The sequence below is a fragment of the Macrosteles quadrilineatus genome, unplaced genomic scaffold (genome assembly GCF_028750875.1).
Source record: "Macrosteles quadrilineatus isolate MER2022 unplaced genomic scaffold, UCM_ALF_1.0 Scaffold_3__2_contigs__length_128488019, whole genome shotgun sequence".
NCBI lineage: Eukaryota > Metazoa > Arthropoda > Insecta > Hemiptera > Cicadellidae > Macrosteles > Macrosteles quadrilineatus.
This window is the reverse complement of record NW_026542596.1, coordinates 49,845,989-49,861,928: the sequence shown is the minus strand read 5'-3', so window position 1 is coordinate 49,861,928 and position 15,940 is coordinate 49,845,989. Positions and strand designations below refer to the sequence as shown.

At 35.0% G+C, this 15,940-nt stretch overlaps 1 protein-coding gene across 1 annotated transcript; it reads right to left on the bottom strand.

Annotated features, from left to right (window-relative positions):
• Window positions 1-566: 566 nt before the first annotated feature.
• Window positions 567-9,115, bottom strand: LOC128988402 (50S ribosomal protein L27). Its single transcript, XM_054409654.1, has 3 exons — window positions 8,883-9,115; window positions 1,703-1,863; window positions 567-833 (listed from the first exon to the last, which is right to left on the bottom strand). Exons 1-3 carry the CDS (start codon window positions 8,956-8,958, stop codon window positions 627-629), a joined length of 444 nt encoding a protein of 147 aa, XP_054265629.1. The 5' UTR covers window positions 8,959-9,115; the 3' UTR covers window positions 567-626.
• Between the last annotated feature and the right edge of the window lie 6,825 nt (window positions 9,116-15,940).

Genomic DNA, 15,940 nt, shown 5'->3' with positions numbered 1-15,940 from the left:
TCCTGTACAAGTGTTACTTTTCAGCGAAGTTGGGTAGTTTGCAAAATGTTCTGTCACGATAAGAGGCTTGATTTTTTAGCTGAGTCAATTTTTTGATATTATTGAAATCACAGGGAGCATCTATGGATTCACAATCCCTGCGATCTCAGGAAATCTTTTTGGTTTCACCGTGATAGCTACATTCAAAATGTTTACGATTTTCTCTATTCTCTTATTGCTATCCTTTTGGCTAGTGCGACACTACCTATTTACCAAGATATATGGGGCCTAATTGGTCAAAGTAGTGATTACAGGTAGATAATCGTTGTTGAATTGCCGAAATACTGACCAACTTTATGGATGCTATCGATCTTTTGGGCAAGCTACAATTACCTCTCCTCTCCTAAAGATCAAGATAAAATATCTGAAATGTTAACTGTGTTTCCTGTTCAGAGACACTTTAAGATTTTGATTTTGTATTAAAACATTGCCATTTTGAAACGTTTTTGACAAACAGTTCAAACAGCCTAAGTTGAAGTCTACACTGGAAAGAAAGATGGGGATGGTTTATACAGAAAATTCAACGGTTTTGTTTTAATAACAACTTTATTGACTATCAAAAATCTACTTATTCTAAAGATCCCAGATTATACCCGGTCTATTAACTTGAACCGATTGTGCTGTTCTTCTGTGATTACATTAAAGTATTTTTTCATCAAATTTGTAAGATCTGGTCTTCCCCCGTATTCTTTCTGGACCCATCGACGATTCATATTTAAATCAGGGCGTTCACATGACACCCTGACCACACCTGGTCTAAGTGCATACAACGTTCCATTCCTTCCCATACCAACCTACAACATAACAGTACCTTGGTTAGATAGTGGCATGTAGAACACATAAATGGTAATAATGAAAACAAATGTATCTTACTGGACGAATGGTAAGTTACTTATTTACTTTTGAAGTTTTTATTTTTAATCACAAATAGAGTAAAACAATTAAATTACTAAGAAGGTAGGCCTATAATAGATTTAAAAACTAATTTTACTGCAATATTGACTAGACTTTAAATAGAATGCATATCATCATTAGTTCCAAAAGTAACAAGCATGGTATTCCTTTTTGGCAGACTAGAGTGTTTGGCACGAATGGCAACACCTCACATACTGTACGGTAGGGTTTTTGTAACAGTTGACTGATTGGGGTTGTAAGGGTCGGATTTAGTTTTATACAAAGCCACTAAATCCGACCCGTACAACATGCTCAATGAAAAACTTAATTATGGTTCAAACAAATTATTCAACACAGTCTTGGATCACTTTGGTAACAATTATGTTGGCAACATGAGTCCTGGAGGCACAGCTGATAAACGGAATGGAGTGGGGTAAACAGTCATCGCCGTCGACCAGTTCAGTGACGTGTGCCGGCCGGCCAATTATGTTAAATGTCTACCGTGTTCGTGTTATGTTTGTTTGTGTGTTCGATGTATTTAAGATTTGACGACATTCAATGAATGTAATATTTTAACGTTCCGTTTTTGATAATGACTACGTAGTAGTCGAAACTAGTCAACGGATACCGACTAAGGAATTGTGGACGTCAAGGTACGTAACCTGTTATAATTGATTACCAATTCCGGGAGGCTTCAACATGAATAAATTGGAATTTCAGCGTAACATACACACTACCAACAATGAATAGGTATGCCTACGGTACTCACATTTAATCCTGGGTGGAACATAAAGTAGTTTTGAATAACAAGTAAAGTTCCCTTTTGAACAAAGCGACCATCATTGACTAGTATACCTTTACGTTTCCAATTTGCATTTCCCCTATTTTTTGTACTTGATCCAGATTTTTTTGATGCTCCTCGTATTGTATCTGAAACACATTTAGAACATCTCAAGTTGATAATGATGTACTTATTCATCTTAGTATTGTTTAGTGTGAAGCTGTTTTGTCCATAAAATTCCAAGAAGATTGGCTCCAAGAAAAGAGTACTCAGTTTAACATTAAAGCTTAATCTGTACTTATTCATAAGTACACGGTCCGACATGTCGGCAGACATGCCAGGTCTGCGGTCCATCTGCCAAGTCTGGCTGTTACCACACATGATCTGACCGCCATTCCGACTGTGGAATCTTCGTTTAGGTTCTGTTTTATTCGGTCAGCATCAACACTTTAGTTTGGGACTCAGTTTCAGACATGTAGACCGACCAATAAGCACCATAAAAAACACATACTTTAATTTAAGTTGTAGGCCTACGCTTTTCTATAAAATGGCTTGAAAGAAATAAGCAGAAAAACTCCCGGTGAGTGCAATTTATGTACTGTGGTTCATTAAATACGTTTTGAGGATACAATCCAGGGCAATTATTTAGTATGTCTACATTGGGATATGATGTAATTTTTAGATGTCTACTTACAATTTTTTTTCACGCTGGATCCTAAAATGCAATCAGTTTTTGTCGGAGGGATTCCAAAGTGGCTGTGAAACAAAGGTTAAAATTACGAATCTAAGGTTCATTGAGCGGTACTGATGGTAATATGGCGTGGTCTGGACGGGTCCGTACGTGGGCTGAGGACTGAGTGAGGAGAGCAAACAGCTGTTTATACTCGACTTAATGCGGAATGAAATCAATTAGTTTTGAAACTAAATAATCAGCTCTTATTTAGGCATGTGGGGAAGGTAGGTCAGGTTTTATGCGGTTCGTGATTGTATTAAGTGTTTTGAAGTTAGGTTAGATTAGGTAAGTTAAAGTTTAGGTTATAATGAACCGACTCATTAATTTACGTTATCTCCAGACTGTTTTTGCACAATTAAAATAGTGGGTGAAACACAATGAAATAACAATCATTTTTGATATTGGCACAGATTTAGTTGTTGTACGGTTGGACTGCCACCACTGCCGGACGTTTCGTCTGGTAAATTGTGTGTCACCCGTATTCTCAAAATTTTCCAGTTCTAGAAGTTTCTGAAAACGGGGTTCCAATTTCTGGGAAGGTTCCTCTTTCATATAAGAGGTTCCATGTTCATCGTAGTCGTCATGTCGATACCTTGTTGGTTTTCATCATCGACGGGGTCAACGACTCGATGAAAGGTTCTGCCATCATGAGACTGGGCCTACTCTCCACCATCTCTCCTGGCCTCCTGTGCACCACTACTGAGGGCTATGCCAGCATGGCCACCACCAGAAGGCTAGGCCTACCACCAACTCTGGCCTCACACCGTGCTGTTGCTGCTGAGTCGCATCCACCGCTCCTTTCGCCCAGACACCCAACTCAAACTCAAAAACTCAAACTCTTTATTTGCCATAAAAAACATTACAAATTTGAGCATAGCTCATGTAACAGATGGCATGTCAATTATGCTAGAGTGTAAATTAATTATTACAATTAATTACAATTACAATTATTACAATTAATTATTAAAAAATCAAATACAATGGATAAGATACAGTCTAACAAAAATGAGAATATATACAGTACAACACCCCTGACTCAGACAGATGTGCTCATTTAAAAAAAAAATCGTCCACTTTATAAGGACATGTTGCAGCTAGATGAGTTTCCAGTTTTTTTTAAATGTGTTAGTTTTTTTTCTTTTTTTATCTCTGGTGGAAGGTGATTAAACAGTTTAATTGCCATGTAATATGGACCCTTCTCCAAAAGAGACAATCTATGTTTAGGGTACCGCAGAGTGTCTGTGTTTCTTGTACCCTGAGTCCCCAAACTGTTATTTGAAAAATATTGTTGATGTTTTTTAAAGAATTTCAGAACTTCAAAAATATAAAGAGCTGGTACAGTTAATAGTTTAGAATTTTTGAAATATTGTTTACATGATTTTCTAAATTTTAGTTTAAACATTGCTCGAATGGCCTCTTTTTGTAACTTGAATATCTTGTCAATTACTGATGTCCCACCCCAAAGGATGATGCTGTACCTAACAATTGATAAAAAATAGCCATGATAAACCTGAAGACATGTCTTTATATCTGAGATGTTGGCAATAGTTCTAATAGTATGAAGAGATTTATTAAGTTTTTTTTGTATGGCCAGAATTTGATCATGCCATTTTAAGTTGTCCTGAAGTGTAAAACCTAGAAAGTTCACACTAAGGGAATTTTCACAAAGTTCCTCATTTGGCATGAGGAATTCCTCATTTATTTGTTTGTTTCTATTGTTAGAAGTGAAAGCTAAGATTTTTGTTTTGGAGCAATTCAAACTAAGACAGTTTTTGGATAGCCAGTCAGATATTTCTTGGAGAGTATTTAAAAGCTTTACTTTTGTTATTTGTTTGTTTTGACCCATAATTATTGCTGTAGTGTCGTCTGCAAAAAGGTAAAGTGGAGTATTAATGTTGATTGGCAAATCATTAATGTACAACAGAAACAATACTGGCCCTAAAATAGATCCCTGCGGCACCCCACAGACAACCTCCCTCCAAGTTGAGAAGTGAGCAATTCTGTCATCATCGAACATTTTAACTCTTTGGAATCGTTTTGTCAGATAAGATTCAAACAGGTCATGTGCTATGCCACTAAATCCATAATAACTCATTTTGGATAGCAGCAGTTTGTGGCTGACACAATCAAAAGCCTTGGACAAATCACAGAAAACTCCAAATGTTGTCTGCGATTCATCCAAGGCCCTCAACAAGTCACTCACCAGCTCAAATACTGCCATCTGGGTTGATCTTCCCTGTCTAAAACCGAATTGTTTTTCGTTAATAAGATTATACTTTTCTAAATGAGTAACCATTTGATTTAATATGATCTTCTCCAAAATTTTTGAAAATGATGGAAGCAGTGCTACTGGTCTATAGTTATCTAAACTTCTATTACAGTTTTTCTTATAAATTGGAAAAATGTTGGAAAATTTTAGTTTGTCAGGAAAAACTCCAGTATGTAATACAATATTTGAGATGTGCACCAATGGATTCAAAATGATACTACTAATTTCTTTAATTAATGAAACTGGGATTTCATCCCATCCAGATGACTGTTTAGCCGACAAGCCTGCTATAGTCTTAATCATATCTCTTTTTGTGATTGGACTAAATGAAAAAGTTAAGCTTTGTATCTTTGCATTGTTTATGTAATTTATTGCATCCTGAACTGAACCCCCTATGGAAGACTGTTGCCCCACACTACTAAAATGGTCATTAAAAACCTCAGCTATATCTCTTGGATCCTTTACAATGTTATTGTCACCAATTAACAACTCATTACAATGAAAACCATCTGAGATAAATCCAGTCTCTTTCCTAACTACTTGCCATGTTGTTTTTGCAATGTTATTGGAATGCTTGATTTTTGAAGATATACTATTTTTTTTTTTTTTTTTGCTGCAAATACAAGTCTTTTAAAGATCTTTTTGTAGTTTTTATAGTACATTTGAAAACTTGGGTCAGAAGTCTGCTTTGATTTTTTATGGAGTTCTTTTTTATTCCTACTTGAGATTTTTAATCCTTTTGTCATCCAGTCACACCCATATTTAGAATTTTTATTTGAAGTAAATGTTCTAGTTTGAAAACATTGCAAAAACAAATCATAGAATACAGAGAAAAAACTGTTATAAGCTTCATTACTATCTGCCGAAGACAAACACATAGACCAGTCCTCCTTACTTAACAGATTAGAAAAATGTTCAATTCTTTTCTTAGAACTTAACAATCTGGTTGAAATAATTTCCTTCTTAGTAACTATATTTTTGTTTTTTACGAACAATAACTGAGCAGTGTGATCAGATAAACCCAATTCTATTACCTCTACCCGTACATTTCTGGTCCCTATATTAGTGATAATGTTGTCGATACATGTCCTAGAAAGTTTTGTTATTCTTGTAGGTGTCAGTATAGTAACTTTGAAATTAAAAGACTTCAGAACAGAATTAAAAGTATGCTTTTCATTGTCATTACTCAGCTGGTTAATATTAAAATCTCCACACAAAAATATGTTTTTATTTTTTTTTAGTTTGCTAACAGGTTTAGAAGATGAGTAAGTTTATCTATGAAATGCTTAAAGCTGCTGTTTGGTGTTCTATATATGGCTACAACCAAACATTTTTCTCCATTGCATCCTACAGATAAATCGAGAGTTACCCCCACACATTCAAAAACCGATTCCTCATAAATCTTTTTTATGCTGCTACATTCAGTTGCTTTTATATCATTCCTAACCAATATACATACCCCTCCCTTCTGTTTTGTATCTCTTACACTTATTGAAATTAGCTTATAGTTATGAATTGTATGTGCAACATAGTAGTTTGACTCATTGAGCCAGTGTTCACAGATAGTCATCACTGCTGGACTTAGTTTGTTAATATCTAGAGATAATTCTAAATCAATTTTTGAGCTCCTCAGGCCCTGTATGTTAATATTCAATATTAATAGACTCTCGTCTTTAAAAACTTCGAGGTGCCTGAAGTCTTTCGGCAAGGTTACGGTCAGGTCAGTCCAGTCCAACACTAAAAGGAAGTCACCGCTCAAGACCATTCATAAAGAAATTTGAGTTAGGGCTAAAGTAAATAGGCCTACTTGCACTGTAATATTTTTACCTGCAATGTAATTAATTTTCTTTTGTTTGCAAATTTTAACTTTAACATTTTATTTAATTAATTTTATATCTGGTTTTGCCAATTTGCCTTAAATTGCATTAGCCTAAATTTTGATGTCAATTAAATTTCTTTCCATTCATTCTTAACTTCTGCGTAACGCCACTTGAGTGAGGGTAAATCTTTTATTTTTGGCCGGTTATGATAAACCGCTTGGAGTATATGCTAGGCGACCACATTTCAAGCCATAATAATCTGTGATATTTGTAATTTAGGTGTTTGTTAATGTATGTTATTTATGTAGGCTAACTATTTATTTGAATGTAGGTATACCGGTAGGCTATTTAGACCTAACTAATTTAAAGAATTATTTCAGGGTGGCCACATAACCTACCTTTTCTTGAATGTGAATTTTGTCACTTTTAAAAACCTTTTTTTAGCTCAATGGTAACATTAGGCCTAATTAAAAAATGAACTCTTTAAATTTTAAACTAACTCTTATGTTTATAAATGAAATTTTAGATATTTTGGAAGGCTTTAAACAAATTAAGGTTCAGTTACTCTTTTGGCTAGGGCCTTGTAATAATAATAGAGAATGTTGGTTATATATATTTATATTCTTATTTTGGTGAATAAATTATATTTTGTGCCTAACCAGTTCTTGTCTTGTTATTGTTTGATCCTCCACCTCTCAGCAATATTGTGCCGGAATCCCGTTTTTTATTTTGCGCTTCCAAGGGCTTCACCCTTTTAATCAATGGAGTTGGGACTTCGGTTACAGGTTCATTATAATCTAAACTTTACCTTCCTGATCCATCCTATCTTCAAACGATACAGTCACAAACCTAGGATCATCGATATATAACCTAGGATACAGTTCTTTAATACAGTCACGAACCTGCATAAAGTCCGACCTATCTTCCTCACATGTCTTTTCTGTACTCATTAAAATTAATGATACAGTAAGTTAGAACCTCGATAAAAAGACTCTCATGGAGATAATTAAATAAGACTTGTTATCAAGGTTGACTTCTAATCGAGGCTGGCAATAACATGGCATTAGGATAGGAGTGAAATAAATTTAAGGTAATTTGAAGATTACACTTGTTAAGGGTGACTTGTTATCGAGGGTCTTTATATTGAGGTTCCACACTGTATTTTAATAGGAAATAAATCTGACAATTTTAATGGAATAATTTAGTGGAATTCCAGCCAGTTAAATGGAAATTCACTTAGTCTGCAGGTTTGTTGCGACGGAGGTATTTGGAGTGAAAAAACTGTAAGTAGACATATAAAAATGACATCCTATCCCAATGTAGACATATGTACTAAATAATTACCCAATCCAGAAATATATTGATTAACTTAAACCAAACGTATTGGCAGGAACCAAAGATAAAACATTTGAAATGTAAAATTCTGTTGAAGTACCGGAAGCCTAAATCTAAACAAAAATCAGTTGGGTAGCTATCTAAAAGGTCCTTTCATATGGCTCAAATTTCAGTAGGATGCCGATTGAGTTTGTTGGTTTGAACTTTAAAAACAGCTAACTTAAGTTAGTTTAAATAGAGGAGGCAAGACGACCAGGACGCAATTATTTCAAGTCATCAAGCCTTGTTTGTTGAGCAGCCAGTTCAAGTTTGGCCGGCCTAGCATTTATTATGTCCTCTTTGTTTTTCAATGTAAACTTGAAATAAGGCCTACGTGTACAGTAAAGTTTATTCATAAAGATGTCTGTGACATTTGATTGAGAATGAATTTCATGACCCGAAACTAGTAATCCTCAGACTAGGCTACCGGTACTAACACATAGAAGTAAGAAACAGGATACATTCCAACTAAGGTATAAACAGTATAAGGCCTATTAGCCAGAACTGTTCTTAATGTATTGATGAAAATAACTTAATTGCCTACAAACAATGAAATAAAGGGGTACACTTCCATATCTGTTGGCACTTACAACCAAATGAGTAATATTAGGTAATTATTCAATTGTTTAATTCATATCGTTTGGTTAGTTAGGTTACGTTAACCTTACCTAACTAACCAATCAATATATTGAATAAGTTAATCGATATATCGATCGATATTTTCATTCAGTTGTTAGTGCCAACAGATATGGAAGTGTACCCAAATAAAGTTAACCCTCCAACTGACATGTATCTTATCAATGTCGTAGACCTAGTCCCTCAGAACGAAGTACGGTAACATGAAATAAAGTTATTCTTACTCAAGTCCAACTTACTTTCTGTGGACAATCTTAAAAAAACTACTAACTTAGGGCCTGGTTTTAGTGTAAAATGTATCAATAATTTGAATTAATGAACATTTTTACTTCTAACCTTTAGAAAAAATATTTGCTGATAAGAAGTTCGATAGTTTCTGCTGTGTAAACTTTTGCATTATATTTAATGACATCGTTGTGGTCTGCTGTTCCTAATTCACAAATTACAAAATGGATGGAGACCAATGTTTAATAGTATTTTAAAAATCGTAAATGGTCAGTGACGACAAGAAAGTTCTTTTAGTAAAATTTGATTTAGGGCATGAATGTACACAACACAACACAACAATAACCAACCATAACCTCCAAAATGGAAGGTGACTAGGTGACAGGTGACAGGTGAGATTATGCCATGCGATGCGAAGCAAAACTTCTTTTAGTCTGCACAGGCTTTTGGTTCAGTCAACTAGACAGCCTTGATGTTCTCTAAAAGTATGTACTCTACTCAACCATTGAGCTCATCAATGGTGCAGTGGCCACGGCCCAACCACGGCCGCCTTTAACTCCAGGCCGCGGCCTTCGAAGTGGCAACGTCGCAAGTGGTGTATAACAGCTGTTTTGTTTGGAAGCAGCTAATGGTATTTGTGTATTTACGAAAGATTGGTTATCACTAAGGCCAGGCGCACACAGGCGATTTTGAGTTGCGCAACAGTTGCCCGACTAATCGGGGGACTGTTGCGCAACTCTCTCGGAGACTCTGAAGTCTAGCGACAGTTGAGCTGGAGTGCGCACACAGGCAACTTTTTAGTCGCGGATCTAGTCTTGAGATGTGTTGGAAATACATTCGTAACAGCGTTCCGAATGGATTTCAATGATACAGCTGTAGTATGTGCTTTGTTGCTGAAGTTTCGCGCGCGAAAGAATAAGAGAAGATACTGGGTTCATCCCATAGTGAGCGACTTGTGAAAGGACAGTTTCAATGACTTTAAATATAGTCGGCCTCTTCTCAAACATCCTCATCACGCACACTCATACTTGTAATTTTCTAAAATCTTCACACAACAAGAGAGCAAACACTAGTGACAGTTCTGACCACGAGTAGTTGAACTCCTGGGGTGAGACTGAGCGACACAGCGACTATTTAGTTGCATGTGTGCGCATCTACACTTGTTTCAATGGATACCAAACCTGGAGCGACAGTCCCGCAACAATTCAGTCGCAGAGCAGTCGCTGGCAAATTGGGTCCGGGAACATCGGTTGCAACAGTTGCGCGACTGTCCCCAGACTGTTTCCTTCGTGTGCGCACTCCAATTTAAAACAATGTTGAACATTTTAGTCGGGCAACTGTTGCGCGACTCAAAATCGCCTGTGTGCGCCTGGCCTAACAAGACTACAAGATCGCGCCACTCATCCTACACTCATCCTTCACTCATATTTGGGTTAAAATACGCACATAGTGGCGTCCCCATCTTAAATAATTGATATAATTGATAATTGGACTATGACAATATTGACTCCGCTTAAAATTGTACAGATATAGATTTTTAATTCATTTTGTTTCGGTTTCCAACTCTGTATGTTTTATTTTCAATATTTTAATAAATTTGTGTTCATAAATTTAAATTTAAAACAATAAAGTGCGAATTAATGAGTGGATGTCACCTGTCTGCCATGTTATCTTATGGGTCGTCCTGTCACTAAACAACACCACTTGCGAAATTGCCAATTCTACCATGCCGCGGCTGTAGTTAAAGGTGGCCGTTGCTCAACGGTCCAAGCATGGACACCGTTAAGGTGGCCGTGGCTCCAAGGGAGTATGTTTTATCTATGGCTCCACCCATGCTATCTAACAAAAAGGTCAACGTTAGATAGTAACAAAGTCCATGGTTTGGACCGTTCCCTTTAAAAACGTAAAAAATGCCACTGGAGTAAAAACACACCCGCATAATATGGTGTTTTCTTTGTGACGACTGCTCCCCTCTATGAAGTGAAATGCTCTCCTGGGACAGTACGGGACACTACAGCGAGAACACAGCTGTGGCGAGAATCTCTTGACTATGCTAGTCAAGTCCAAAATTGAAATAGTCCATATAAAGTAAACATCCAAAAAGCCAGTGACCTCATTTGGTAGACGTTATGAGATTCATAACTAATGAAATTATTAGGCACATATCAAAGAGTGAAAGCTATCGCCCATTGGGTTGGAGATCTAAATATCTCTAACACTATCGCTAGCTCGTATGGTCACGCCGATGAGTATCTTTGATATGTAATAAATTTGTTCATTCAGCCCTTTTAACAATATTATTCATAATGGGAAAATAAAGGACACAATATCATAAGTAAGAATATGTACAATTTTTTAGGTAAAAAAACTGCCGTTATATATATATATATTTGTTTTTATTAATGACACATAACTGAATATGAGGCTGATTGTTTGAAAGTCTTAACTTTGTTGAAAACCAAAACCTTTACTAGCATTATAGGGTGGTGCAGAGAAAAGGGAAATTTTGAAGTCGTTGTTGGTACACCTGTATGTCACGTCCATGTCACTGGCCCGGCCATGACGGAATTTAGTACATAAGAGTTATGCTAATATTTAGTACCTATTTCGTACTATTTAGTACCAACAAACAAAAATTTAGTACCCCACTCGGTACCGGATAACTAATTAATTTAAGATTCCGGGCCAGTGACATGCTGGCCCGGCCATTTTCGAATTTGATCCTAATATGTATACCATCATTTAGTACCTATTTCGTACTATTTTGTACCTCCATTAATATAATTTGTACCTCAAAGAAAACCAAACTACGGGGCCGTTAACTGTACAGGTCAATGAACCCTCAGCCCGGCCATGTCGTAACCTGTAGTTATAAGCTATGCTACTATTTAGTACCTATTTCGTACTATTTTGTACCCCCATTAAAATAATTTGTACCTCAAAGAATACCAAGCTACGGGCCCGTAAACTGTACAGGTCAACGACCTAAAACAGAAACGGGGGGGGGGGTATTTTTATTGGCCCGGCTATGTCGTAACCTGTAGTTATAAGCTATGCTACTATTTAGTACCTTGTTCGTACTTTTTTGTACCTTTTGAGGTAAAAAAAATACCTCAAAGATAACCAAGCTACTTGTACTACTAAGGGAGTATGTTTTATATATGATAATACTACTTTTGCAACGTTGCCAATTCTAACCAGGCCGCGGCCTGGAGTTTAAGGTGCCCGTGAAATATACCGTGTGTCTCGAAAGTTTCACTCCTATGTTATTTTTTATTAATAGAGATAAAATTATAATATTAAGGAAATTTTTATATGATCAAATACCCTTGCCTCAGCAAACCTGCAGACTAAGCGAATTTCCATTTGCCTGTTTGAAGTTACACCAAATAAATGTCTCGTTAAAAATATCACATTTATTACCTAAATAGAATTAGTTTAACAACTAGTACTTAGGTTTGCTGCAACAGGGAGGGTAAAAAGTGTTTCTTATTGTAAAATGTTTAGTAAGAAATAAATGCATCTTCCAAATTTGACCAAAATGTGTGTTCATAAACAAGCACACTACAACAGTTATTCTTCATAAGAATAACATGGGAATTTTAAATTTAAGATTTTTTAGGACTTTCTCCATAACCATTAGCCACATAATAACGCTTCTTAAACTAAATTATTTGCTATTCTTCAAGCTCTACATAGTTTTAAAAGAAATTGCAAAATTATGTTTTAATGATAAAAATGGGAAAATTTGGCCTCTAGGGACCTCAAAACGTCCTGGGTACAGGTCTTGCCATGAGTACTATGGTAATTAATTCCCTAAATAAATATTCCTAAGTTAATATTCCCTAAATGGGAAATTCGCTAAAACGGGAAGTTTTTGGTGTATGTAAATTTTCACCCCTTCCCCGCCCCAAGGGGTAGTTTGGGGATAAGTCAAAAATTTTAAAATGTAAGTCCCCTATCGAGTTATACATAATTGTAAATGTCATAATAAAATCAAAATATTGGCACAAACGAAAGGTTTCCACGTCAATCTTATCAAAATTGATGATAGTTCAATGTTTTATTTTAAATAAAATACTTATTTACATAAATATATGAAGAATAAAGAATGGTACTTATTCATGTGAAAAAGTATCTTGATTTAATTTTAGTTAACTGTTTAAAGTCACAAGCAGTTTCCCTGTGCAAGGTGACGGGGCAAGGGTAGCGACCCTGCTTGACCTCATCTGCCAGGCGCTCACTTGGAGATATAACAGCTCTGTTAGTTTGCTCCCGGCCGCGACAATTTCCAAATTAATTGCAATAGGCCTAAAGCTTGTTTTTATACTTTTAAGAGAATCGCTTAAGCGGGTGGTTTGTGTACTGTTTTAATAATTATTTTAGGAAAATTTGTTATTTTTTATTACTTTAAAACATGATTTAATGTGTTTTATTTTGCTTTTTAAGAAAAACTAAACTTTGAACTGTCATAACTTTTGATAGGATTGACATAGAAACCTCTATTTCGCACCATTCTTTTTCTTTTATTATGGCCTTTACAATCGTGAGGATTTATAGGGGACTTACTTTTGAAAATTTTGACTAATCCCCAAACTAACATAAAAGTTAGGGAGGGGGTAAAAATTTACAAACACCAAAAGCTTCTGTTTTTTATCATCTATAAACATTTCCTGAATAAATTGTTTATTATTCATGATTTAGGCCTATTAATGATAACTTTTCTAGGAAATTGTAAAATGAATAGAAATGGATAGACCATGCAAAAGTGTGTGAGTGAATAACATATATTTTATACTTGAAATACATAACATAATATAAAATAATATTCACATTTTTAAATAACTTTTCTAAATTGATTAAAATATAGTTATGACATGGTGCCTCACGAAGATAGTGGAGCCAGCACCTTGCTGTTGAAGAATCTGGTTGTGCTCAGATTCTTCTCCAGGATCTGAGCCTCAGAAGTTTTTGGTTCAAGGTCATTTAGGTGATTTTTAAGTATAGAGTGAGGGGTTTTTCATATACAATGTCACAGTTATACCAATTAGCATATTAAACCACTGTGAATACAAGGTAGAAATGGTTGCTTGAGTCCAGTTCATTTTTATTTCTGTCACTGTCCTTGGATTTCTAAACTAGGTAAATTAATTTTAACGCAAATTTATATAGGTACACAAAATATGTCCCTTTTTCTTAAAACTTTGTAACAGTATCAGAATCAGGCTAAGATCAGAGGAGCTTGACTTAAAATATAATTTTTCTATTACTTTTTCAAATTTGGTTATTTTATACTGACAGGTAACTGCCAGACAACTGTTAAAAATAAAATCAGTATACAGAGTATACCTAACTAATTGTGCAATAGTAGTTTTTCAAATTGGTGGAATCTGTTGAATAATGAATGAACACATTTCAACATATTTTTAGATAAGAAGCAGACAATAACAAACCTATTGGAATATAAAAAATATCAGTCTGTCAACTTTGGTCTTTGTGATATCACTTATCTTAATTCTATTTCATCCATGTTGTTTTTTCAGTCAGAGGTAGATATTTGAACAGTCCAGTATCACCCTGGAATTATTTATTTCAATTTTTTTTATGGTAAATAATACTTTATCAAACTTAAATAATTTAAAATGTTTTTATTTCTAATATTCTTTCTAGTGTTTCTGACAGTGGTATTTATATTTGATAATTTTTACACATGGTCTGGATTAAGGGTTCGCAAGCTCATAGCTAAAACTCCTGGCTACTCGGAATCTAAAAGCTGGCTTCTAGCGTTTGAAGTGGCTAAGCTGCCTATGGAAGGTACCAGTTATTATAAATAGTTTTTGATTGTTATTGTTTAATATAAGTATTAGCTTAAAATAAATTTAAATTGAGGGAAATACTATGAAATACTAAAAGAAAATATACACAAATTTAAACGGATACCTATTAAAAAAATGATATTTTAGGGCAAATTCTTTTTGTTGCAGATTTTTTATTGAGTATTGTATTTTTTTTTAACAATCAAACTGATAGCAGATTATACTGGAAATTATAACTTATTTATACAGTTAAGTCATTATTTTGATATAAACTGTACACATGAAAATACCCCCCCCCCCCCCGCTGCAGCAAATCTGCAGACTAAACGAATTTCCATTTACCTGATCGGATTTTTACTAAAATATCTCCTTAAAATGACATATTATTTATTCAGTATCTAAATAATATTAGTTTAACGAGTGCCTGCTACAGGGAAGAGAAGTGGTGTTTTTCGATCAAATTTTAATAGTATAGGATGAGTTAAATAAATTTTCCAAATTTTATCAAAATATATCGATTAACAAGTAAACTACAAGTGTACTTATTCTTTATTATAAGAATAAAATGGGAATCTTAAATTTAAATTTTTTTAAACTTTTCTACTTAACCACTTAGCGCATAACCACACTTCAATATTAATTTTATGTTTTTAGGATCTAAATTGGGAAAACTCTATTTTTTCCCTGTAAACCCCCATAGACTCCTGTTCCCATAGTCAGACCATGCTGCTTTGCGAACTTATTTGAAAAATATATGTTTACAAGTCTATACTAAATATTGTCAGATAGTTTTTGCTCGAGTTATCACACTAACAGACACATATATTACATATATATATGCAATTGAACTGATCATGTTTTTGACCTCTGGGGACCTCAAAACAAAAAAGTAAATCCGTCCTGGGTCCAGGCAAGGCCCCACTAGAAAAAACAGGCCATGCTGTAGGATCCATGACGTCACATTAGTGGATAGATTCCATTGATAAGTTCATTGCCGTTGTCATTCTCATATGTTTTAGGTAAATAAACAAGCTGGCTGTTTGTAAGATTTTAATGGTAAGAGTTTAGTACAACTATCCACCACTGTGACGTAGTGTTGCGCTGCCCGTCCTGCAGCATGGCCTGTTTTTCTAATGTAGCCTTGGTCCAGGTCTCACCATGAGACCTATGGCAGTTAATTGCCTATTTCCTTTTTTTTATTTTCCAATAATCACATAACATCATATTCAGACAGGTGATTCGTCATTGTTACAATATTTTATAGTCTCTATACTAAAATTATTACTAAAATAAATTTCATATGCTGAGCCTTAACATCTACACAGCTACCATATTCCTCCAATGAGAAGAAGG